The 23,339-nt window shown below is 51.6% G+C and overlaps 1 protein-coding gene across 1 annotated transcript in view; it reads left to right on the forward strand.

Annotated features, from left to right (window-relative positions):
- Window positions 1-23,339, forward strand: part of LOC103124604 (maestro heat-like repeat family member 5) — a 32,144-nt gene that overhangs the window by 5,231 nt on the left and 3,574 nt on the right. Inside the window, exons 5-24 of the mRNA XM_060195912.1 lie at window positions 46-162; window positions 765-884; window positions 1,308-1,451; window positions 2,021-2,143; window positions 2,260-2,336; window positions 4,460-4,604; window positions 5,631-5,726; window positions 6,187-6,291; window positions 10,756-10,891; window positions 11,031-11,125; window positions 12,596-12,745; window positions 13,669-13,823; window positions 14,687-14,831; window positions 15,283-15,467; window positions 15,650-15,787; window positions 15,963-16,074; window positions 16,556-16,699; window positions 17,255-17,431; window positions 18,854-19,009; window positions 20,241-20,363. Of these exons, the coding sequence (XP_060051895.1) occupies window positions 46-162; window positions 765-884; window positions 1,308-1,451; window positions 2,021-2,143; window positions 2,260-2,336; window positions 4,460-4,604; window positions 5,631-5,726; window positions 6,187-6,291; window positions 10,756-10,891; window positions 11,031-11,125; window positions 12,596-12,745; window positions 13,669-13,823; window positions 14,687-14,831; window positions 15,283-15,467; window positions 15,650-15,787; window positions 15,963-16,074; window positions 16,556-16,699; window positions 17,255-17,431; window positions 18,854-19,009; window positions 20,241-20,363 (2,643 nt within the window). The remainder of the gene's footprint in view (window positions 1-45; window positions 163-764; window positions 885-1,307; window positions 1,452-2,020; window positions 2,144-2,259; window positions 2,337-4,459; window positions 4,605-5,630; window positions 5,727-6,186; window positions 6,292-10,755; window positions 10,892-11,030; window positions 11,126-12,595; window positions 12,746-13,668; window positions 13,824-14,686; window positions 14,832-15,282; window positions 15,468-15,649; window positions 15,788-15,962; window positions 16,075-16,555; window positions 16,700-17,254; window positions 17,432-18,853; window positions 19,010-20,240; window positions 20,364-23,339) is intronic.

The following is a 23,339-nucleotide window of genomic DNA, read 5'->3' on the forward strand; positions in this document are numbered from 1 at the left end:
GAGGGGTGTCTGCTGCCAGGCCTCTCTTTTGCTTTCTGAACGCAGATGCTCTTCTTCTATATCTACGGACTGCTGCTCAGAGAGTGCGCCGTCATTGAGGTGGTGAGCAGCCATCTGGTTGGTCTCCTCCAGCTGTCGCATCAGATGTCCAGTCAGCGGGAGGTAGGTTCCTCAGGGCCAGGCCAGCGGCCAAGGTCAAATATCCCTAGAGCCCTGCCAACCTCAGGGGCTCTGGCCATTTCTCACTCATGACCCCTCATTTTCTTGTGATTTTGTGGGGACCCTCACAATACCCACATATGGGGGGGTTGGGCAGTAGTAGAGATTACACTTTACCATGTGCAGACGGGCAAACGCTAGAAGAAGAAGCCATGTGCAGAGACCAGGGTTCAAGACCCTGGTCCCCACCTTTCTGCCACTATCTAAAAAAGGAAGAAAGGATGAGAGGGGAAGAGAGAGAGAGAGAGAGAGAGAGAGAGAGATATCATCAGGAGGGGCGCATTTTTTGTATAGGTAGTGACTTCCAATAGTAACCATGGTGGCAATTAAAAACAAAACCAAAAACAATAACCAGATATTAGTCTCCAAAGTAAGGTACTGGTGCAGGTCTAATTGGCCTAGGGTAGCACAGGGCACTGGGTGCGCACTCAGCAGGGCAGGGACAGGGCTGGCCTGTGACCCTACAAGGCCCACAGGAGGGAAATGGGAACAGACTACCTGGCACTGTGGTTTAAGGGCAGGCTCATGGGGGCCTCTGACTGCAGGGCATTGCATTGACCATCGGCATAGCATCTATCTCACACTTGGAAAAGGTGTGGACAGTTATGGAACACGTGGGCCACACCTGCTTCCTGAGATGGTCCTTTGCACCTATAGAAGGCCAGGTAGGAGGGGCATGGAGAGGCGGGGGTGTGGGGGGCCATGGTGGTACTGGAGCCTGGGTGTTCTGAATTTGGTGCTCAGACCTTCTCTGTTATGGCCTGGCCAGTGGAGCTTTGTTCCTGGGGACTATGGGGTGACCTCAGGTGATAAGTGTGACCAGGCAGGTCTCAGCCCCCCCCCCCCCACTGTACCTAGAGAGTTACATTGACGGGGTCCATGTTTGCTACCTGGCTGCTATGCTGGTGTCACTCAAGGAAGAAAAGAAGAGAAGCAAATCCTGGGAGGCAGGAGGACAGCAGGTCCACATGCAGGGGTGGGGTGCAGTAGACAAGAGCAGACCATTTGGAGCCCATGGCTGGATTATCGTTCCTGTGGTAGGAGGTCTTAGAGGCATCCCCAACATTTGCTCTCCTGGTCCTCAACAGGATCCTGACATACACTGGAAGTGGTTCGGCAGCACCTCCCTGCTCTGCTACGGGCAGATAGCCATACACACGAAGGAGCATATCCTGCCCTGGGTGGACAACATTGCTTCCAGGATGGTGTACTACTTCTCCTGCAGCTACTGCGTGAGAGCCTGGACCCACAGCTGCAGGGGGTGGGGGAAGGCTGGATCTGCCATATGCAAATGCGATTCAGCCAGTGCTGGTCTGATTCTTGGGGAAAGTTCAAAGTTCAACCCTGGAGGTCTTGGGCTTCAAGAATTGCCTTCATCCCAGTGGTGGATGTTTAGGGACTTGAAGAAAACATTCGGGTGCAGGATGGGTGGCGTAACCAGTAGAATGCACGCAGCGCTATGTACAAGGACCCAGGTTTAAGCCCTACTCTCCACCTGCAGTGTGTGTGTGTGTGTGGGGGGGTACCTGTTTACATGTGGTGAAACAGTGCTGCCGGTGTCTGCTTTCTCTCTCACTCTCTCTTCCCTTCTTTGTCAATTTCTCTCTGCCTCTATAAACAAAAAACAAGCAAAAACCACCACACAATAGTGCACTGGAACTTGTCTGGAATGGTACCTCCAGTTCAGTTTGGTTTTATCTAGACTTGAGTCCTCCAGTTTCATCCCATTTATATTGTTTATCAATAGACTGTCTGTGCTACTGCTCCTGACTTAACTTCTTGTCCACCTGTGCACAAACAGGATGACATCCTCAAAAGTAGCTTCCTTTCAGCCACCATCATGCTCTTGCGAGCTCTCAAGCGGGAGCACAGCACCTGGAACTACAAGTTCACACAGATCCCAGAACTGGTCCAGTGTCTCCTGGTGAGTGACCCTGCCCCTGTCCACAGGGGCTCACAGAGAGAAGGGGGAGGGAATGGGTGTAAGGAGGTGCACACCTTTGAACCCAAATCACATTGGCTCCTGCTTTCGCCCTCCAGTACATCATTGAGAAGGAGCCCAATTACCTAGTCAGCCTCTTCCGGCAGAAGATCATTCTGGCCATTGTAGGACTGAGGTAACTCCCCCTGGGGAACAGGATGAAGCCAAACAGGTCGTCCAAGGAGTAGGGAGTAGGGCATGAGATGAGTTCAGGGAAATAAGGGTCAAAGGAGGTGCACTGGACTAAGCTATAGGCTACACTGGGTGAGAGCAGATAATTTGCTTTGTTTTTCCTTCACTGTAGGCTGTTACCATTGCCATACACCCTAACACTGCTTACACTCTGACCCTGACCTGACCCTGCTCATACTCTGACCCTGACCTGACCCTGCTCACACTCTGACCCTGACCTGACCCTGCTCATACTCTGACCCTGACCTGACCCTGCTCACACTCTGACCCTGACCTGACCCTACTTATACTCTGACCCTGACCTGACCCTGCTCACACTCTGACCCTGACCTGACCCTGATCATACTCTGACCCTGACCTGACCCTGCTCACACTCTGACCCTGACCTGACCCTGCTCATACTCTGACCCTGACCTGACCCTGCTCACACTCTGACCCTGACCTGACGCTGCTTATACTCTGACCCTGACCTGACCCTGCTAACACTCTACCCCTGACCCTGCTCACAATCTGATCCCAGACCCTGTTTGCACTCTGATGTAGCCCATGCCACTCTCTGACCCTGACCCTGCTCACACTCTGACCCTGCTCTGGTCACACTTTGACCTTGGTCATACTTGGGGCTTTGACTTTGTCCCAAACTTAACCATCATCTCATAGCACTGAACCCAGAATAACCCATTAAGTCTTCACACAAATGACTGGCGTGGCCCCTGAGATGATGAAGTAAGCTGGGTGCCTGTGAGACGATGTGCTTTTCACAGACCCTTCTCCTCCTTCTCCTTTTTCTTCTCATTCCTCTTTGTTGTCCTCGGTTTCTTTCTTTCTTTCTTTCTTTCTTTCTTTCTTTCTTTCTTTCTTTCTTTCTTTCTTTCTTTTTTGCTCAAAGCAGTGTTTTATTAGGGGAAGTCAAAGTTAGGCACCCCTACTCCATTTGTCTGCTCACACACATCCATGGTGTACACACAGACATTTGCATATACTTGTGTGCATGTTACATCAATATTACACTGGCCATGAGTGGATAATTTTCTGCCTAATCACATCAGCAAACTGACTCAGCAAGGTACTTGGTTTTCTCACCATGAACCGGACTTGTTTCAATGACCTCAGACCAAAAAAAATCCCTTTTCTTCCCTCCTTTCTGAGAAGACAGTAAGAAATTGAGAGAGGAAGAGGGGTCAAGGGGAGAGAAAAAGAGAGACAGCAGCAGCAACACTGCTTCACTGCTCACGAAGCCTCGCCCTGCATGGGGGGAGCAGGGTGCTTAATCTGTGCTCTTACAAACTGTAATGTGTGCACTCAGCTAGGTGCACCACCACCCACCCCGCCCTCCTGCTCTTCGTCCTCCTCCTCCCCCTCTTCCTTCCTCTCCTTTCCCTGCTCCTTTTCTTTCTTTCTTTCTTTCTTTCTTTCTTTCTTTCTTTCTTTCTTTCTTTCTTTCCCTCCAGGGTTATTACTGGGGCTCAGTGCCTGCACTACAAATCCACTGCTCTTGGAGGCCACTTTTTCCCTTTTGTTGCCATTGTTGTCTATTGTTGTTGTTGTTAATATTATTGTTGTCGGATAGGACCGAGAGAAATGGAGAGAGGAGGGGAAGACAGAGAGCGGGAGAGAAAGATGGACACCTGCAGACCTGCTTCACCGATTGTGAAGCGACTCCCCTGCAGGTGGGGAGCCAGGGACTTGAACCGGGATCCTTATGCCGGTCCTTGCGCTTTGCGTCACCTGTGCTTAACCTGTTGTGCTACCGCCTGGCACCCCCTGCTCCTTTTTTTCACACTTTTTAAAATTAGTGATTTAATATTAGTTTACAAAAATTAAAAGGTAACAGGGGTACAATTCCACATTGACCCCACCACCAGAGTTCTGCTCCACAGTAGCTTCCCTCCATCCTTCCCCACAGTCCCACCCTGTCCCCACCCCCGGAGTCTAGACTGCTTGGAACCAGATTCACTCTTACATTTCAACTCCTGGTCTGAGAATCCACTCCAGTCAAGCTTTGCATTCCTCCAACTGCGGGCTGTGCATCACTGCACAAGTCTAGAATCTTTTCTGTGTTTCTAGCAACCTGCGGCCTCAGTTCAAGCCCCTTGTCAAGTCCAAGATCCTGGAGACCTGCCTGCGGAGCATGTACACATTGCCCCCCACGGAGAAGCTGAAGAGCTGCCTGCCACCCATGGAGTCAGAACCAGACATCTCAGATGTCACGGTGTGTGCCTTGTGCCCAGAGCCCTTCCTGGTGTGTGTGCGTGTGCTTGTGTGTGTGTTGGGGCAAGGGGAGTGGCGTGTTCCTTCATGGGATCAATTGGTCAAGCTTTCCCATGCAGCAGACAGAGGAGAAAGCCTGGGTCAGCCTGACTTCAGGTCGGGACCAGGGGCTTGAACCTGGGTCCTTGTGCACTGTAATGTGTGCAGTTAACCAGATATGCCACTGCCTGGCCTCAAACCTGGTTTCTTGAACATAGTAAAGTGTGCACTCAACTAGGTTGGCTAGCTGACTCCTGACCCCTGAGCCTACTCCTTGCCACTGAGTAGGGAGCACACCATTTGTTGATCCAGTCACGAGGTGATGGACATTTGGACCATTGCCAGTTTAGGGTTCTTATAAACAAAGCAGCTATCTGTGCAAAGGTCTTTGCATTGAGCTGACTTTTTTTTTTTTTTTTTCATTTCTGTTGGGTAAATGCCAAGGAGTTAGTTATCAGGGCCATGTGGTGTGCATACATCTAACTTTTCAAAAAGTGCCTGTCTGCTGAGCTAGATATCTGCCTCAAACTGTCCCCAGACTGAGTAAAAGGACTGAAGAGGGAGGAGAGAGAAGGACTAGCCCTTGTTGGACAGCAGTGCACAAGTGCAAAGAAAGATGAGCATCAGGGGGCAGACGGCAGTGCACCTGGTGAAGTGCACACACCACAGTGCACAAGGTCCCAAGTTCAAGCCCCTGGTCCCCACCTGCAGAAGGGAATCTTCATGAGTGGTGAAGCAGGGATGCAGGTCTCTCTCTCTCTCTCTCCCCCCCCCCTCTCTCTCTATATATATATATCCCCCTCCCCTCTCAATTTCACTCTGTCTCTGTTCAGTAATCAATCAATCAATCAGTCAGTCACATCCAGTGCAGCCTGGGGTTGGGGGAAGGCACACATGTGGGAGCCATAGTTTGTGTTAGGCAGAGGGGAGAGGGGTGGGCGGGTCTGGCCAGGTTGTGCGACCCTAGGTGGCCACTGCTTCCTGCCAGGTGCTGTATCAGAAGTCCATGCATGCACTGAACCTGCTGTTGCAGAACTTTATCTCAGAGAATGAGAGCTTGGATGAGATCTGCTTCCTCCTGCAGGTGAGGGTGACTGCCTTATTTTGCTCATCCACTTGAGAGTGGGACTTAGGCGCCAAGAGGGTCTGCTTGGGACCCTGCTGACCTCTCCTTGGGACTGTGGGTAGCCTTTCAGAAGACGCAAGGAATCTGTCAAGGAGTCAGTGGACTCTGATCTTCTCTTCTGGAACCCGGGGACAGGGAGGGCCAGCCGCAAGCAGACGGGGCTCACAGGCTCCACAGGATGCCACTGGCCTCCAGAACTCCCAGGAGCTCTGGGATTTCAAGAACCAGGATCTCTGATGTGAGCCCAGTCTTAGCCTCTCCAGAGAGAGCTGGGCAGGGGACAGCCAGGGTAAAGGCTGCCACCCCTCCTCTATCACCCAGACCAAGCAGCATGCTTGGGCAGCAGGGGGTGAGTTGGTAGACTGACAGCTTCCTTCCCACACCTTCCCCACCCCCTCCTGCCTCCCTTGTCTCCCAGCACACAGAGCCCTGGCTGATGTCAGACAGCAGCCATGAGCGTAAGCGGGTCGTGCAGTCTATCTTCCTGCTCCTGCGGCATGTGGTAGAGAACCTGAAACTCACTGTAAGTCACCTGACCCTGGGGGCGGGGGCAGGGAGGAGTCGGGAGGTGGACTCTCACCTCTGCACTGGACTCACCTCCTGCAGTCAAGGCACTGGGCACTGACTCGAGGGGGATGAGACGCAGGTCCCAGGGAGCTCTCACCCCTGCTGGGGGTTGTCATTCAACTAGGTGGGTCTGGGAAGATCACAAGGAAAGGTGCTTATGAGCGAGCGAAAGCTTGAAAGAAGGAGGGCAGAAAGCTGGGTGTCCACCGAGGAGAAAGGCATGCAGGTAGAGGGAACAGCCCAACCTGGAGGTGAGGACAGTGAGTGCAGAGGCCCCAGGACAACCCAAATGATGATGAAGAAGTGGCCAGGTGGGAGTGCTGCTTCTGCCAATGTCCGGCCTTGGCAGCACCTGGTACTGGAATAAAGGTGATGAACTCATCTGCAGAAAAGAACAGGGGCTGGGGCTGGGGCTGGGGCTGGGGCTGGGTGGTGGCACACTTGGGTAAGCGCACATGTTACAATGCGAAAGGTCCCAGGTTCAAACCCCCCCCCCCCCAGTCCCCATCTGCTTTGTGAGGGGTGAAGCAGTGTTGCCTCTCTGTCTTTTTTCTTCTTTATCTCAGCCTTCCTCTCAATTTCTGACTGTCTCTATCCGGTAAATGTAGATCATTAAAAATAAATAAATGAAAGAATGAAAGAAAAGAATAGGGGCTGTGGGGGTTGATAGCATAATGTTTATATAAAGGGACTTTCATGCTTGAGGTCCAAAGCTCCAGGTTCAATCCCCTGCACCACCATAAGCCAGAGCTGAACAGTGATCTGATAAAAAGAAAAGGGGGGGGGGAAGAATAGGGCTCTCTGGTGGCTCACCTAGTAGAATATACACATTACCATGCATGAAGATCAGTATCTAAGCTTTTGGTTCTCACTGTAGGAGGGAAGATGCTTCATGAGCAGTGGAGCAATGCTGCAGGTGTCTCTCCTCTCTATGTCTCAGTTCTCTCATTCTCTCTCTCTCTCTCTCTCTCTCTCTCTCTCTATATATATATATATATAAATCCATCTCTCTCTATATATATACATATATGTATAGAGATATGTACATTATATCTTTCTATATAATATATAGTAATATATACTAATATACATATATATATATATATATATATAGAGAGAGAGAGAGAGAGAGAGAGATAACGTACATATATTACTAAATGTAGTGTAAGGGGAAAGTATCTGTGTGTGTGTGTACGGAGAATAGTACCGGGACAAGGGAAGAACTCTGTGAGTGGCGGGTTAGATTATAATATCACACCAGTATATCAATGCTGAATTCAACTTTTTTAAGAATGTTATTTTGGAGGCTTGGTAGTGATACATGCGGTTAAGCACATGTAGTACTAAGCTCAAGGATTTGCACAGGACACCAGTTTGAGTCCCCTGCCGCTACCTGGAGGGGGACACTTCACAAGTGGTAAGACAGGTCTACAGCTGTCTCTCTGTCCTCTGTCTCTCTCCCTCTCCTCTCTCAACTTCTCTCTATCCTGTCCAATAAAATAAAATAAAATAAAATACCTTCAGAAGCAGTGGATTCATAGTGAATCACTGAGCCCCATTGATAACCCTGGAGGAAAAAATTGTTAATTTCTTTATTTTATTTGATAGGCCAGAGAGAAATTGAGAAGGGGAGCGGATAGAGAGGGAGAGAGGCAGAGAGACACCTGCAATGCTGTTTCACCACACGTGAAGTTTCTCTCCTGCAGGGGGGGCCTGGGGGCTTAAACCTGGGTCCTTGCACATTGTAACATGTGCACTCAACCAGGTGCACCACCACCAACAGGCCCCCTTAAATTAAACTTTCCTTATTTGGTGCTGGAGATTGAACTTTGAGTCACATAGATGCATTATACCACGGAGCTACTTTCCTAACTCAATTTCTCTTTTAAAAATATGACAAGACACCAAAATACCACTCCACTATTTATATTTGGGGGGGGGGGATCTTGCTTTTATGCAGTGATAGGGATCAAACCCAGGACCTCATGAACGCAAGGCAGGCATTCTACTGCTGAGTCATCTCCCTGCTCCAAACTGAAATGTCCTGATAGTACCGGGATTTCAAGAAATACACTGTGACTACATAAGTAAATGGTCTTGTTATTAGCAAATGCACAATGAAGCACTTTGGGCACAGAATGGTCAATATCTCCAGTGAGAGAGGTGGAGAAAAGGTGCTTTTGTTCACAAAGCAGAGTGAACGTAATTGGAAAATATGGATAAGGGATATGTTGGCCCCTCAGAACTTCGATTGGCACTTTGCCCTGTTTGAAATCCAAGAGTTCATCAGCAAAGCATACAAGGTCAGCATTGTCCTGATTAAGACGTACATATCTGGATCAGCAAGATAGCTTACCTGGGGGGGGGGGGGTGTTTCCAGCTTTGCCATACAGGCAACCCCGGTTTAGCCCCCCAATACATCATGTGGGAGTATGAGGATCCAGGGGGAAGCTTCAGTTCTGTAGGGTCTCTCCTAACATCAACCCCTTCTATCTAGAAAAGTTGAGAGCAATGAAGTCCTGACAACAGTCAAAATGAAAGGGGGGAGGAGTATTTGAACAGATGTGCGGTAGAAGGTTACATTTAAAAAGTGCATTTATTGGGGCCAAGCAGTGGAGCATCTGGTTAAGCACACAGCCTACAGTGTGCAAGAATTTGGGTTCAAGCCCCTAGTCCCCACCTGCAGGGGCAAAGCTTCACTAGTGGTGAAGCAGGTGTCTCTCTATCTCTCTCCATCTCTATCTCCCTCTCCCCTCTCAATTTCTCTCTGTCTCTACCCAATAGTAGATAAATACATTAAGAAAACAAATACATTTATTCATGTGTTTGCTTGTATTTTAATTTGACATAACAGATACATTGAGAGGGAAGGGAAGATGGAGAGGGAGAAAGGCACCTGCAGCCCCATTTCTCTATAGCTTCCTCCCTGTAGGTAAGGACCAGGGGTTTGAACCTGGGTCCTTGTATATGGCAATGTGTGTGCTTTACTGAGTGTAGAGAGGGTATACAGGGGTTTGAATTGTTCCAGGAGAGGGGACCTGAGGTGCCCAGGCTGCAGTAACATCTGTGTCTTGACACAGAGGAAGTGAGTGAGGCCAGAGAAATAGGCTTTGCTGCTTCACGTGCCTAATTTTGCGGCCCTGTAAGAACTGGGGTATTTTGGTACAAGAAAAAAAAGGGGGGAGGGTTAAACCAAGGTAGTGGCAACAAGAGTCCCAGTGCAATTTGTGTCACTGCATGCTCCCCAGGCTCCAACTCCTGGCTGCCACACAGGTGCACTGTGCAAAGATAATGCTTGGAAAGCAGGGGAATAATGCTGTGGTGTCTCTTTCTCTCCCCCTCCTTCCCTCCCTCCCTCTCTCTGTATCTTACCCCATGTGTGGGAAAACAAATAAAATAAAATAAAACAAAACAGTTTATGGTGGGCTGAGGAGACAGTATAATGGTTATTCAAAAGATTTTTATGCCTGAGATTCTGAGGTTTCAGATTCAATCCCCAGCACCAACATAAGTCAGAGATTAGCAGTGTTTTGGCCTCTCTCTCTCTCTCTCTCTCTCTCTCTCTCTCTCTCTCTCCTTTCTCTATCTCTAAAATAGATAAGTAACAAAAATAGTTTTTTGTTTTGTTTTCTTGCCTCAACTTATTGGTGGGACTACAAATTGCACCACTGCACTACAAATTGATTGCTCCTCGTGGCCATTTCCTCCTGTTTTATTGATAGACAGAGAGAAACTGAGAGAGAAGAGGAGACAGAGCAGGAGAGAAAGATAGACACACCTGCAGACCTGCTTCACCATTTGTGAATCGACTCCTTTAATGATGGGGAGCCGGGACTTGAACCAGGATCCTAGTGCTGGTCCTAGCGCTTTTCACACTAGGTGTACTTTACCTGGTGCGCTACCACTTGACCCCCACAAAAATAGTTTTTAAAAGAGTCTACTGGGAACACAGGTGTGAAGCCCCAGGAAAACTTTGGCAGAAAAACAAAACAAAACAAAAAATAAAAAAGAACCACACAGACGCCTATCTCAGCCAATATTGCTGGGAAACAATGGTACTATGGAAAAACTATATAAAAAAAAAGCCTTTAAACAGCCAGAAGGAAGATGAGCATGTACATACAGGCATGGAGACATATACACATGTGAACTTGGAAATAGCAACAGTCTGGGACTATATCACAAGCAAGGAGCCACCACCATGTGCAGGGAAGGAAGCTGGGGTCACAGAGGTGCAGACCCTTCCAAGAGTGGGGACAGGAGTTTCTTTCCAGAGGCTGAGCTGGCACCTTGCCCCTGAGGTATGGAGGACAGTTATGATATGAGAATTGGGAAGTTAGGAGGGATCATGGCAGTTAACACCATGGGTTCCAGTGCAGTGTGGCTCACGGCATGCTCTCCCCAACACCCTAATCCCCAGAAAGAGGCCATGCCCTCAGAGCTAGGCCACCAGATTGGCCTGCTGATGCTGCTCTGGTGGGACCAAGACAAGGTCATTCGCAGCCATTCCCGCCAGTGTGTCTATCTCCTCCTCCTCCTCCTGACGCAGCAGAAGGGTAAGAGGGGTGAGCAAGGAGGAGCGACTGTGGGGCCAGAGACCCAGCCTGCCCCCGGCTCTCAGCTTCTCGGGGGTGGGAAGGAGGGGTGCCCCATCGCAGGCTGTGGGAGGCCTCCTGATGGAGTGTGCCCTGACAGACAGTGTGGCAGAGTTCATGCATTTGAATAAACTGAAGAACTATGAAGCCAAGACCTCCAGGGAACCAGAGGTGAAGTTTGACCCTGTGGTGAAGGTAAGAGGGCCAAAGGAGGATGGCAGTCAGCCAGCTGCTTCCAAAATGACTTCTCACGCTCCCCAAAGAGTGTCCTCCACTCCATGTGCCTGCTCACCCCACCGGAGCCCCTACATAGGCCACACAGGGTATACTGGGTTAGGGAGGGGCCCTTTCTCCTCTGCCCTTCAAACCCTTCTCCCCACTCCCGCCAGCCTCTGACTCTGACTGGGCCAGATCCAGCACTTAGAGCCACAGATTCTGAAGGTCTTTCCCCCTCTCTTTTAAGATGTATTGATATATATTATTTACTTGTTTATTATTGGATAGAGACAGATAAATTGAGAAGAGGAGGAGGTGATAGAGAGGGAAAGAGACAGAGAGGCACCTGCAGCCCTGCTTCACCACTGCAGGTGGGGATCAGGGGCTTGAACCTGGGTCCTCATGCATTGTAATGTGTGCGCTTAGCCAGGTGCGCTACCGCCTGGCACCCTTCCCCCTGAGTCTTTAGAACTACCCATGGCAGGCTCTCTCTGCTTGTCCCTGGTGACTAGGCTGCTGCTGGATGGTCCTGGCTCCAGCATGGCCCCTTGTTTGCAAGCCAGCAAGTGGTCAGTCTCCCTTCTCTTGTTGGTCTGTCTATGTTCTTCAGAAGTCTCCTCAGTCTGGACCTTCTGAGTGCTGGATGAACAAGGAGGCAAGAGCTGGGTTGAAGTCTGAGTGCTGCTCCCAAATGAATCGGTAGCCTTGGGTGGGCCATTGGGCCTCTGTGCCTCAGTGTTCCTATCTTCCAAGGGAGTCACTGAGCCTGTTATCACGTCTGTTCTTGGGGCACCTCTGTGCAGATGGCTTTCCACTGTGAATTCCTAGTGAGGCCTGGGTTTGCAACCCTATCATTCTAGGTGGTTCTTCCTGGATGGGAACCCTGGGGCTGTTGACCAAGGCCCAGGAAGTGTTCTCAGGAGGAATGAGGGGAGGGGGCAGGGCAGGGAAAAGCTGAGTAAGGCTGAGATCTGCAACCAGATCTGTGGATTAACTATATTTCTGATTACACACATAGAGGCTTGGGGCCTTCCTGAACAGGAGCTGGATGTGTGTGGCCCAGCCAGTCTCCAATTAAAGCTTGTGGCTGGGGTGGGTACCAGATCCCCTGGACAAAGGTGCTTATGCCCATCACCACTACCACCACCACCACCCCCAAAAACCCACTATCTAGAGCAGGGGAGGTGGAGAGCTTGTGCGAGCTATGCCTCTAAGCTATTGTAAATGGCTGAGGCTAGCTGGGGCATGGGGGGGCACTAGCCAGTTGGAGGGAAGCCCATCTTGCATAACTGTGGTGAGAAATCCTTTGCACCGCTTCACCCCACACCTGCACAGCATATCTGTATACCGGCATCCGGTGACCTCTGGAAAAGAGTTGCGCCCCCATCCCCTGATGGTCTCCAATCCCAGGCAGGGTCTCTTGGCCCTCAACCCAGCCCCTTTGGACAGGCCTTGAATAAGAACCTGACCATGGCCCAGCACACACAGATGTTGCTCACTCTTCTGCAAGGACTCTGTAGCCACAACCACCTGCGCTGTGAGCTGGCCTCCCAGCTTCTCCTGACCATCTTTGAAAACAACTTCATCAAATCTGAGCAGGTGGGATGGGGCTGTGGACAGTATGGCTTTATTCTTGCCTGCAGGTACCGGGAGGACCCGGTAGGGGAAGCCTGGGGCAAGATAGGGCAGGGGGAGCAGGACAGCATGCGTGTGTGACAGACCTCTCTCTATTTTTAAAAATATTTTTATTTATTATTGGCTGGAGACAGACTAATTGAGAGGGGAGGGGAGATAGAGAGAGATAGAGGTAGAGACAGAGAGATACCTGCAGCCCTGTTCCACCCCTCATGAAGTTTCCCCCATAGGTGGGGGCCGGGGGCTTGAATCTGGGTCTTTGTACATTATAATGTGTGTGCTTAACCAGGTGCACCACCACCTGGCCCCCATGACACACCTCTGTCCAGCGGCCATCCAGGGTACATGGACAGCTAATCCCAAGGGTGGTCCTGGCCATGGGCAGTGCTTTCTATAGCATGGCCCTGCCAGCAGTGTCGAGTCTCAGAGACACCTCTAGGATCACTGCTTCATTCCGTCTATAGATGTCACCCCAGGCCAGCTCCCCTTGGGGAGCAATGCTCTGCCTCCTGCAGCTTGGGTCAGCATGAGCAGTTACTCCCACTGGGATGTAATTGTCCCTCAGGCAGACTTGTCCATAACCCACGTGAACACTCCCACTGGAAAAGCTCCCAGACCTGTGGGTCAAGCCCATTGTCCTGTGGGTCAAGTCTATCAGATCCTCAAGGTTGATGATTTCCATCTTCACAAGGAAAAAGACGAGTTGGGGTGAGACTAAGGCAGTGGTGGGATCTTCCCTCTCCACTTTTTGACCCTGTGCCCCTGCAGATGCCCAGTCACTCTGTGGGCAGAGACTCAAGCTGCCCTAGAGGAGGTGGGTCCACTCTCAGCATGGGCCGGAAGCAAGAGCTGCTCTGAATTCCTCCCCCACCCATCACTCCTTGCAGGTGGCTGAGACCATACACGGGCTGTTCCAGGAACTGCCTTGCATCATGTTCAAGAACATCCAGAAAACCATGATAAAGGCTGTGACAGTCCTGGGGACTCAGCACACCCAGGAGACTGTTGCTGTGATGTTGTCTCTGGGCCACCCCTCAGAGAGGTAAGTCAGCTAGGGTCCAGGACCCATCTCTGTGACCCACAGACCTCCAGTCCAGGCACTTCCTGGACAGACTCTGTTCCTGAAAAAGCAGAAGTCTGCCTTCCTTTTAAGACTCTGCTATCAGGGACAGTGTGTGGGGGGGTCTCCTGAAGGGGTCTGGGCTGAAGAACTAAATGAGCCTCTGACAGTCCCAGCATAGAAGATCTCAGCACATGGAAGTGTCCCTCAGAGAGTCCTTGCCTGGAGGGACTGGAGGGACCTGGGTGATGCAAAGATGCTGAATGGTCCTCAAACAGCTCCTGCCAGCTCCCCGGGCCCAGTATGCAGTTCATGCCTGGGCAGAGGTTGGCTTTCTATCCATGCGTCATGGTCTGCATGGAACCCACACTTCTTCTGCTGATCCCCAGGGTGTGAACCCCTGAAGACTGAGGGTCCCAAGTAGGCAGAGTCTGGGGCTTTCTTGACCCAGAGCTCTAGGGGAGCTTGGACCCATCTGGGGGCCACAGGGAAGAGGTAGGTGGACCCTGCAGCACTCACAGAGGGTCTGGCTCTGCCTAGCTTGTTTATGAACCCTGCTGGGTAGGAACCCCACTTTACAAGTGTGGAGACAACTTAGGTATGGGCCTAGGGCCATGCAATGAGGGATACGAGGAAAGCAGGCCTGACCTCGAGGCTTAGAGCAGGCAACCCAGGTCACTGGCCTCTTGAACCCTCAGATGGAATAAGTCACATTTGCAGGTGCCCAGTGACCTCAACGTATACAGACCTAGCAAGCCATCTTGCTGGTCTGGGGGGTTGGGCCTCTGGCTCCTCTGACTCATGAGTCTGGTCAGCTGGGGAGACTGGACTTCCTGCCTCTCCAGGCAGCTCATTCCCCTGTGGAAGGCTCTGGCCAACAACCAGCAGCTGGCCCGCAAGGTGGTGATCCTACTGTACATGAAGCTGAAGCTGCGGCCCTCCAGGGACCTCATCACCATCAACACCCGGGCCGAGCTCTTCTCCCTGCTGGTGAGCAGTACATCCAGTGTCTGGTGTGTGTGTGTGTGTGTGTGTGTGTGTGTAGGGGAGGCTTGGGATGAATCACCATAGGATACAGATGGAGAGAAGTTGAGGTGGAAGGGGAGACAGAGAGAGAGAAGAAGGGATACCTGCAGCCCTGCCTCACCACTTGTGAAGCTTTCCCCCCTGCAGGTGGGGACCGGGAGCTTGAACCCAAGTCCTTGCACACTGTAATGAGCATGCTCAACCAGGTGTGCCACTGCCTGGCCCCTACTACAGGGTCTCCATGTTGGATCCCCGGGTGGTGCTGGATCCGCCAGAACTCTCTCTCCACTAGCTCAGCCAGTATGAGGGTGCAAGGCCCGAGCAAAGATCAATGCTGAGACCATGGGGTGCCCAGACCTGTGCCAGGGACCATGGGTGGCAGCCCATGTGGCCCCCACTTGGTTTCCTCCTGTAGGCCTTGGGCACCATTTACGAGCTCCTCTACATCCGTGAGTACAAGGCCACAGTGCGTTGGGCCTTTGCGGGCATCCTTCTGGGCCTGCTCAGTCAGCTTCACTACCTGTTCGAGCTGGACATGGTGGAGGACCTGTCCGACTACCAGGAGGACATCCTAGAAACACGGTTTCTCAGCCCCTGCAGGTCAGACACAGCCCCTACTTGCTGCTTTCCAGTGCTACCACAGCCACTAGGGACCCAGAAAGGTGGGAACTTTGACCCTACCTGGGAACTGAGCAGCAGTGAAGAGGGAGATTCCTGGAGGCGGAGGGAATCCTCCAGGACCCAGAAGAAGTGTATGCCCCTCCCAATATCTTCCCACCCAGGACCTGTCTGGAGGCCCTGAAGGGTCTCTTCTGGACCACCAACTACTGGGAGGTGTTTGCCTACCTTAAGCTGATGCAGGGCTGGGAGCTCTTTGAACGCATGGAAACCTACACAGAGGGTGTGACCCTCTTGGCTAGGTAAGCATCATCAAGACTGGGAGGAGCCACACTGGGACCCTGAACTCCAAACTCAGTGACCTGTGCCTGCTTCCTGGGTGGGCAAGGTCCAGGGCAGGGGGATGGGAGAAGGTCTCCCCTGCCAAGGACAGAGCCCTCAGGGCCATCCACTGTGCCTACTTCTTGCATCTGACAGGGCCATGGCCCACTATGACTGTGAGGTCAAGGCTGTCCTGGGGCAGGCATTCATTTCCCTGAAGAGCCCCGAGGAACGGGATAACATCATAGGCATCCTTCTCATCACAGAGGTCAGCCCTGCACCACCCTGCTCCCCATTGGTACTCTCTGTCCCTTGGAAAGAAGGCTAGAGAACTGGACTTCCACTCCCACCCCTCAACATACAGGCATTCCAACTTCTTTTTTTAATTTTTAAAAATTATCTTAATTTATTGGATAGAGATGGCCAGAAATTGAGAGGGTAGGGGAGATAGAGAGGGAGAGAGAAAGAGAGACACCTGCAGCTCTGCTTCACCACTCACAAAGCTTCCCCCCTGCAGGTGGGGACCAGGGGCTCGAACCCAGGTCTTTGTTCATTGTAACATGTGTGCTCAACCAGGTGCACTACCACCCGGCCTCTGGCATCCTAACTTGTGCCTCCTGAGTCAGATCATTCTGCTTCCCAGAAGTGCCTCTCTCTGTCAAACCTATTTTCCTACACAGAGCTAGGGGGCGTATGTTTCCCTAGCAGCTATAACTGGTCAGCAGGCTGACCTGACCACTCCTACTCAGTTTCTCCACAGTCAAGAGATCACCCAGTATGCATCTCGAAGAACCATGGGGAACTTCCTGAACCTGGGTCTGACTAAGTCCAACCAGCTGGTTCGAGCCTTGAGCCTGAAGGGCCTCAGCAGTGTGCAGATGTGCCCAAAGAAGGTGAGAAGAAGAATGCCCATCCCTCTCAAAGGCCCAGGCCTTCTTTTTCCAGGAGAAGCAGGCATTTGAAAAGAGCTTCAGTGGCAGGTGGAACTGGAGAGGTAGATGGAAAGGACAAATTACGTCCCAAGTAGCAGTAGCTGGCAGGCTCCGCTGAATGCACAGGGCTGGGGGGAGGCCCTAGCGTTTCTGATTTGGAAGGAGTTTTGCGGCCTCCTTCTGGAGTGAGAATCCTTTGCCCTGGTGGGCCAGCCGCAGTGGGGGACACACACATCTCTGGGTGGGGGTGCTCATCCTCCTCTTCTCCTCTGGGTCCCTTGGAACATGTCCTTGTCCTACCATCCTGCAAGGACTGGACCTAAGGTCCACTGCTGAGCAAGAAAGGGAGGCAGGGCATGGGCAGGGCTGACAGCCTCAGTCATAGATGAACCAGTGGGGCACAAATCTTATGCTGCATCCTCGCAGGAGGACGTGGTGTGGATGGATGGGGAAGGTGGGCAGGGAGGGCGGGAAGTTCAGGGCAAGCCAGGGCGTGGGCATTGCGTCTCCTAACAGGTGGCCCTGCTCCGGGCCCAGCTGACTGGGATGCTGGAAAGCTTCCTGAGGCCTGAGCCCTATGACATCCTGGGACTGATGCTGCTTCTGGGTGACATCCTGCGCTCCCTGGGCTCACAGGGCATAGGCCCTGCCAGCCTCAAGATGGCCCAGCACCTGCTGCACCTATTTGAAGATGTGAGAGTCCCTCAACCCATCAGTCAGAACAGCTAAGGTCGCTATCCTCAGCTATCAGAACAACCAAGGCTGCCTGCCTGTTCCCTGCTATTCAGAGCAGCCAGATGGGTTGCCACCCTGATAGCCAATCAGCCAAGCAGAGGCTGCTACCTCTGGGAGCTTGTGGGCAAAGTCCAGTGATGCATCCCAGCTGGGAGCCCAACTGGGGGAAGCAGCTTTAAGGCCAAATGTGCTTCCCAGCTCAAGGGCAGCAGGGATGCAGGTTGCAAGTGGATTTGCCGGGGGTGGGGGGAGTAATAGTTCATTCTTCAGAAAGACCCTGTGGACAGCCCCAAGGAATATGAGTAGGGTGGCAGAAATATAGGGCAGAGGTTTTAAACTCACTGGCAGGGAGGGTATTGAGGCTGGGCCTCTGCAGGGCAGCTGTGAAGACGGTGTAAGAAGGGAGCTTGGGATTGGACATGGGGTTGGAGTCATGGGTGGATGGAGATGGTACAGTTCCTAGAGGTGAGGTAGCAGATGACACTGCCTGTTGCTTGGTGTTGGGTACTGAAGAGCTGGGCCAGCGGGAGGGGCAGAAGAGCACCAGTCAGTCTGCCCCACATCCCAGCACTGGTTGGGCAAAGGTACCATTGTTAGTCTTTCCCCCTCCCCTTTTTTTGTTGATTTAATAATGATCAACAAATCCATTAGATAGGAGTGGTACAATTCCATACAATTCCCACCACCAGAGTTCTGCATCTCACCCCTTCCATTGGAAGCTTTTCTATTCTTTATCCCTCTGGGGCCATGGACCCAGGATCATTATGGGGTGCAGAAGGTGGAAGGTCTGGCTTCTGTAATGGCTTCTCTGCTGGACATGGGCTCTGGCAGGTCAACCTATACCCCCAGTGTGTTTCTATCTTTCCCTTGTGGGGTAGGACTCTGGAGAGATGTGGTTTCAGGACACATTGGTGAGGTCATCTGTTCAGTGAAGCATCTGTCATGGAAGCATCTGCAGTTTGGTAGCTGAAAAGCATTAAGCTATAAAGCAGAAAAAAATTGTTGAATAATCAGGAACCTAAAGGGCCTCACACTCATCTGCCCCAGGAGTGGGGGTGTGATTACCCCTCAGGCATATCACTAAGGAAGGAAAGAAGCCTCTCTGGGAGGAGGCAGAAGGCCACTGGCAGTAGGGGTGGGGGCAAGAGGAGCAAGGAAGATAGAAGGCAGATGTGTCAGGTTCTAGAGGGTTGCTTATTCATTGGAGGGGAGGTAGAAGGGGTGTGGAAGACTGAGGGCATTGGCCCTAAGCTGGAGGAGCGAGTGTGAGGCAAATACTAGCTGCTCGAGGCACTAGAAGATTGAGGGGAACAAGGGCACTGGCTGCGCGCTCCATCCAGCATGCTGCCTGCATGACGGAAAGCTGCCCTTCTCCTGCAGGACCGGTCAGATGTGCGGGGAGGAGCCATCTTCCTCTACGGAGACGTCATTCACAGCGGGGGTAAGAAGTTCCACCAGATGCTCCAGTGTCATGCCTTCCAGGCCCTAGTGCCACTGCTCTTCCACATGGCTGACTCCTGCCCGAAAGTGGTCATGGTGAGTGGCTTGAACCTGCCTCCTGACCGAGAACCCCTCCTGGGAGCTAGGGGCGGGCTGGCAGGCAACTTAGGAGGACTCAGCTCTATCAGTGGAGACCAGAGTGAGGCCCTATGATTGCATGGGAAGAACCATGCCTGGCCATCATTCATCAGGAGAAAGGATGGGCTGGCCTATCCATGGGGGCAGTTTTCTTGAGTCTACCTGTTTCCAGATTCTGAAATAAAAGAAAAAAAAAGTTGTAGGGTGGTGGTGTTGCATGATGGTTCTGCAAAAGGCTTTTCTGCCTGAAAGTCTGAGGTTCAATTCCCAGCACCATCATAAGCCAGTCTTGGCCTTCATTGGCTTTCAGTCTTGACAGAACAGAAAGAAATTGAGAGAGAAGGGTAGATAGAGAAGGACAGACACCTGCTAACCTGCTTCACCACTCGCGAAGTGTCCTCCCTATAGGTGGGGAGCAGGGGCTGGAACCTGGATTCTTTCATATGATGGTACGTGCTTAATAACTGAGAGCACCATCACCCACCCCCTCCCTTCTCCCTCCCTTTTTTTTTTTGCCACACCAAGGTTGTCACTGGTGCTCAGTACCTGCTCCACAAATCCACTGTTCCTAGTGGCCATATTTTTGGGTTTTTTCTTCCATTTTTATTAATAGAACAGAGAGAAAGTAAGAAGGGAGGGGAAATAGAGAGGGAAAGAGAAAGAGAGACACCTGCAGCCCTGCTTCACCACTCACTCAGGAGTGGGGACTGGGGGCTTGAACATGGGTCCTTGTGCTTGGTAGCACTGTGCTCTATCAGATGCACTTTCCCTACTCCCATCTCTTCTTCTTACAGGGACAGAAGTCAGTTCAGTTCCCAGGGCCCACCCTACTGACCCTATATTAACATAAATTACCATAAATAAATGCAGCTACCTTCTAAGGTGCTGGGGTGTCCTCAGCCTCTCTGGAGCCTTCATGGAAATAAAGAGATGCCCCTTCCCCTACCCCTCCCCTCCACATACATCCACACTCCAAGGTCTGGGGAGTGAAGACACTACTGTGGGGGTTCCCTCCTACAGATGGTGGAGCCCTTCCCTCCCCACCAAACTTGGGCAGGACCTGAGCCCTTCCTTCAGTGTCTCAAGACGGGGTCTGCAGAAGACCACTCCTCTCAGGGTCCCCTGGGGAGGATTAGGTCTTGCTGATGGCTAGGGCGGTGACCCGTATCTCTCTGCTTGGCACCCACAGAAGACAAAGTTCACCTTCTTCCGCTGTGCCATCCTGCTAAAATGGGAGTTCCGGAAAGAGCTATTCAGCCGGTTGGCGTGGGGCCAGGGCCTGGGTGCCGAGAACGATATTTTCATCTACACGGTGAGACACTGGTGCTCTCAGGGGGGCATGCCAGTGGGGATGCCAGCAGATCAGGCTCACAGGTCACCCACATAGGATTGAGTGCCATGTCCCCGAAGCCCCTCATGGTCCCAACTCTGCGCCTCAGGCCTCAGCAGTTGCCATGCATGCTGGCCCGGCAGCCATCTTCTGGGAGGCTGACGTTGCTCCACAGGAGAGAAATCCAAGGCTTCAGACTAGCCATGCAGGGCACTGCCCCACCATGTGCCTGCACCCACTGATGTCCGCGTAGATGCAGAGAGGGGCCTGTAGGTCCCAGGCCAGGGGAGGGCTGATTCTGTTGGACCCACCACTTACCTTTAGAGGATGCGTGGAGGTGTGCAGATGGATATAAATAAGAATCACCACCACCCTCTTTTCTTTTCTTCTCTTCTCTTCTCTTCTCTTCTCTTCTCCTTTCTTTCTTTCTTTTTTTTTTTTGTTTAGTTTTAAACTAGAGCCCTGCTCAGCTCTGGCTTACAGCTGTGCTGGGGGTTGAACCTAGGACCTCAGAGCCTCAGGCACAAAAGTCTTTTTGCATAACCATTATGCCATCTTCCCAGCCTCCCCCCACTAGTCTATCTATCTATCTATCATCTATCTATCTATCTATCTATCTATCTATCTATCATCTCTTTATTTTTAATTGCCATGAGGGTTATTGCTAGGGCTCAGTGCCTGCTCACAGCTGGAGACTATGGACTTGAACCCAGGACCTGGTGCCTGGTGATGTGTGCACTCAACCAAGTACACCACTGTCCAGCCCCTGCCTAGCAACCAATTTAGTCTCTTATTTTTTAAGATCTTATTTGTTTTTTAATCTTTTATTTCTTTATTATTAGAGGCAAAAATTGAGAGTGTAGAGGAAGATAGAAAGGGAGAGAGACAGAGAGGCACCTGCAGCCCTGCTTCACCACTTGTGAAGCTTTCCCCCTGCAGGTGGGGACCAGGGGCTTGAACCTGGGTCCTCCCACACTTTAATGTGCATTTAACCAGGTGCACCACTGCCTGGCCCCAATTTAGTCTCTTATTTTTTAAAAAATATTTTATTTTATTTATTTATTCCCTTTTGTTGCCCTTGTTGTTTTATTGTTGTAGTTATTATTGTTGTTGTCGTCATTGTTGGATAGGACAGAGAGAAACAGAGAGAGGAGGGGAAGACAGAGAGGGGGAGAGAAAGATAGACACCTGCAGACCTGCTTCACCGCCTGTGAAGCGACTCCCCTGCAGGTGGGGAGCCGGGGTTCGAACCGGGATCCTTATGCTGGTCCTTGTGCTTTGCGCCACCTGCGCTTAACCCGCTGTGCTACCGCCTGACTCCCCTTTAGTCTCTTATTTTAACTACTCCTACTGCCCTCAGACTGGAGAGCCAGCAGGTGCTCAGCCTCTAATGGCCTGGGCTCCTCTCCCAGTAGCCAGCTGTGGCAGGTTGAGGCTCCTTAGTGAGTGGCCCAGCACATGTGGCCTATACTGGGTCTTGTCCAGTTGTGTGAGGACTGAGGAACCCCTGTCCCCCCACCAGGACACTACCAGTCGGGTGCATGTGTCAGCACTACTCTTAGGCCCTCTCCAGTCTTGGCCCTCACTCCCACCCCTAGTCTGTGAGACCCTTGCAGGCTTCTGGCTTCCTCAAGTCTCAGGGTGTGGGCATAAAAGGCAGAGATTTGCTGTGCTCCTTAGTGTCTTTTCTGCTACTTACCTCCTGCAGAAAGATGAAAAGGCTAGAATGCAGAGGAAGAAAAAACACTGTCTACAGGAGCATATGGTAGTAAGGACAGTGAGAGATTAGAGCAAGGTTGCCTTGGGCAGCGGCTGTCAGGGAGGGTATCCTGGAGGTGGCGGCATGCAGACTGGATGCCATGCCAGGAGATGGCAGAAACTTCTTGAGAACACAGGTGGGGGAGGACCAGGGGCTGTTTAAGCCAAGGGACTCAGAAAGACATCAGTTTGCCCAGGGGATGCTGGGAGAGTGGTGTGTGTGTGTGTGTGTGTGTGTGTGTGTGTGTGTGTGTGTGTAGGGAGGGGGGTTCCTTTGTCTTTGCTTAGGAAGATACGAAGGCCAGAAACCCTCCACGTGGCCTGGATGGGTCCTTGGCCAGTGGCTTGATTTGCAGCTACTTCTTCCCAGCTTGTGACTTAGCCCTTTGGTGCCTGGTCTTGCGTAACTCTCTCTATGTTACACCACCCCAAGCTTCTGATGCCCCAACTCACCCTGCAGACTTGGTGAAGGCCTCTTAAAAACCTGGCATGTTAGAGCAGTTGTGACACATGGATGAGGTCATCCTCATGAGTATGTTAAGGCAGCTCCCTGGCCTCTTACTTCACAGGGACCAAGCTGTAGGCCCTCTCCCTGCTGGTCTCTCCTGGGCCACACAGGCCCTTGAGCCCCTGTCCCCAGGGCTGAGGGGTTCACACCCAACTCTGTCTTTGTTCTCTCCTGACTCCCCAGCAGGGAGCAAACCCACGCCAGTATTTTATTTTCAAAACTTATGGCTTGAGGAAACACAATGTTCATAATTTAAATGCTTCCTTGCTCTTTGATACAGAGAGTTCCTTGCCTCTTCCTGGAGGCTGGGAATATAGATGAAGGTGTGGGCAGAGCTACTGGCTCTGAGGTGTCCAGTTTTCCTTCTGGCTGCTACTGACAACCCCTCACTTCCCACCCCACTGTGGCAGCATCACCCTGATTCCACACAGTGTTCTGTGCATGGCGTCTCTGGGTCCAAAACGCCTTTTAGTCATGTTGGGTCAGGCCCCACCCAAGGAATCTTATTTAGCTAAATCCCCCTCTTTAAAAGCCCTCTCTCCCGAGACAGTTGTTAATTCCTGGGGGTTAGAGATATAGCATATTGGGAAAAGGGGGGAAGTCATGATTCAGGCTATGAATTCAGCCCCTATGGCCTGTGGTGATTTTGTTCAGACTCTCAAGCAATTGTCATTATCATTGTTGTCATCATT

Source organism: Erinaceus europaeus, chromosome 8, assembly GCF_950295315.1.
Source record: "Erinaceus europaeus chromosome 8, mEriEur2.1, whole genome shotgun sequence".
In the NCBI taxonomy this organism is placed as follows: domain Eukaryota; kingdom Metazoa; phylum Chordata; class Mammalia; order Eulipotyphla; family Erinaceidae; genus Erinaceus; species Erinaceus europaeus.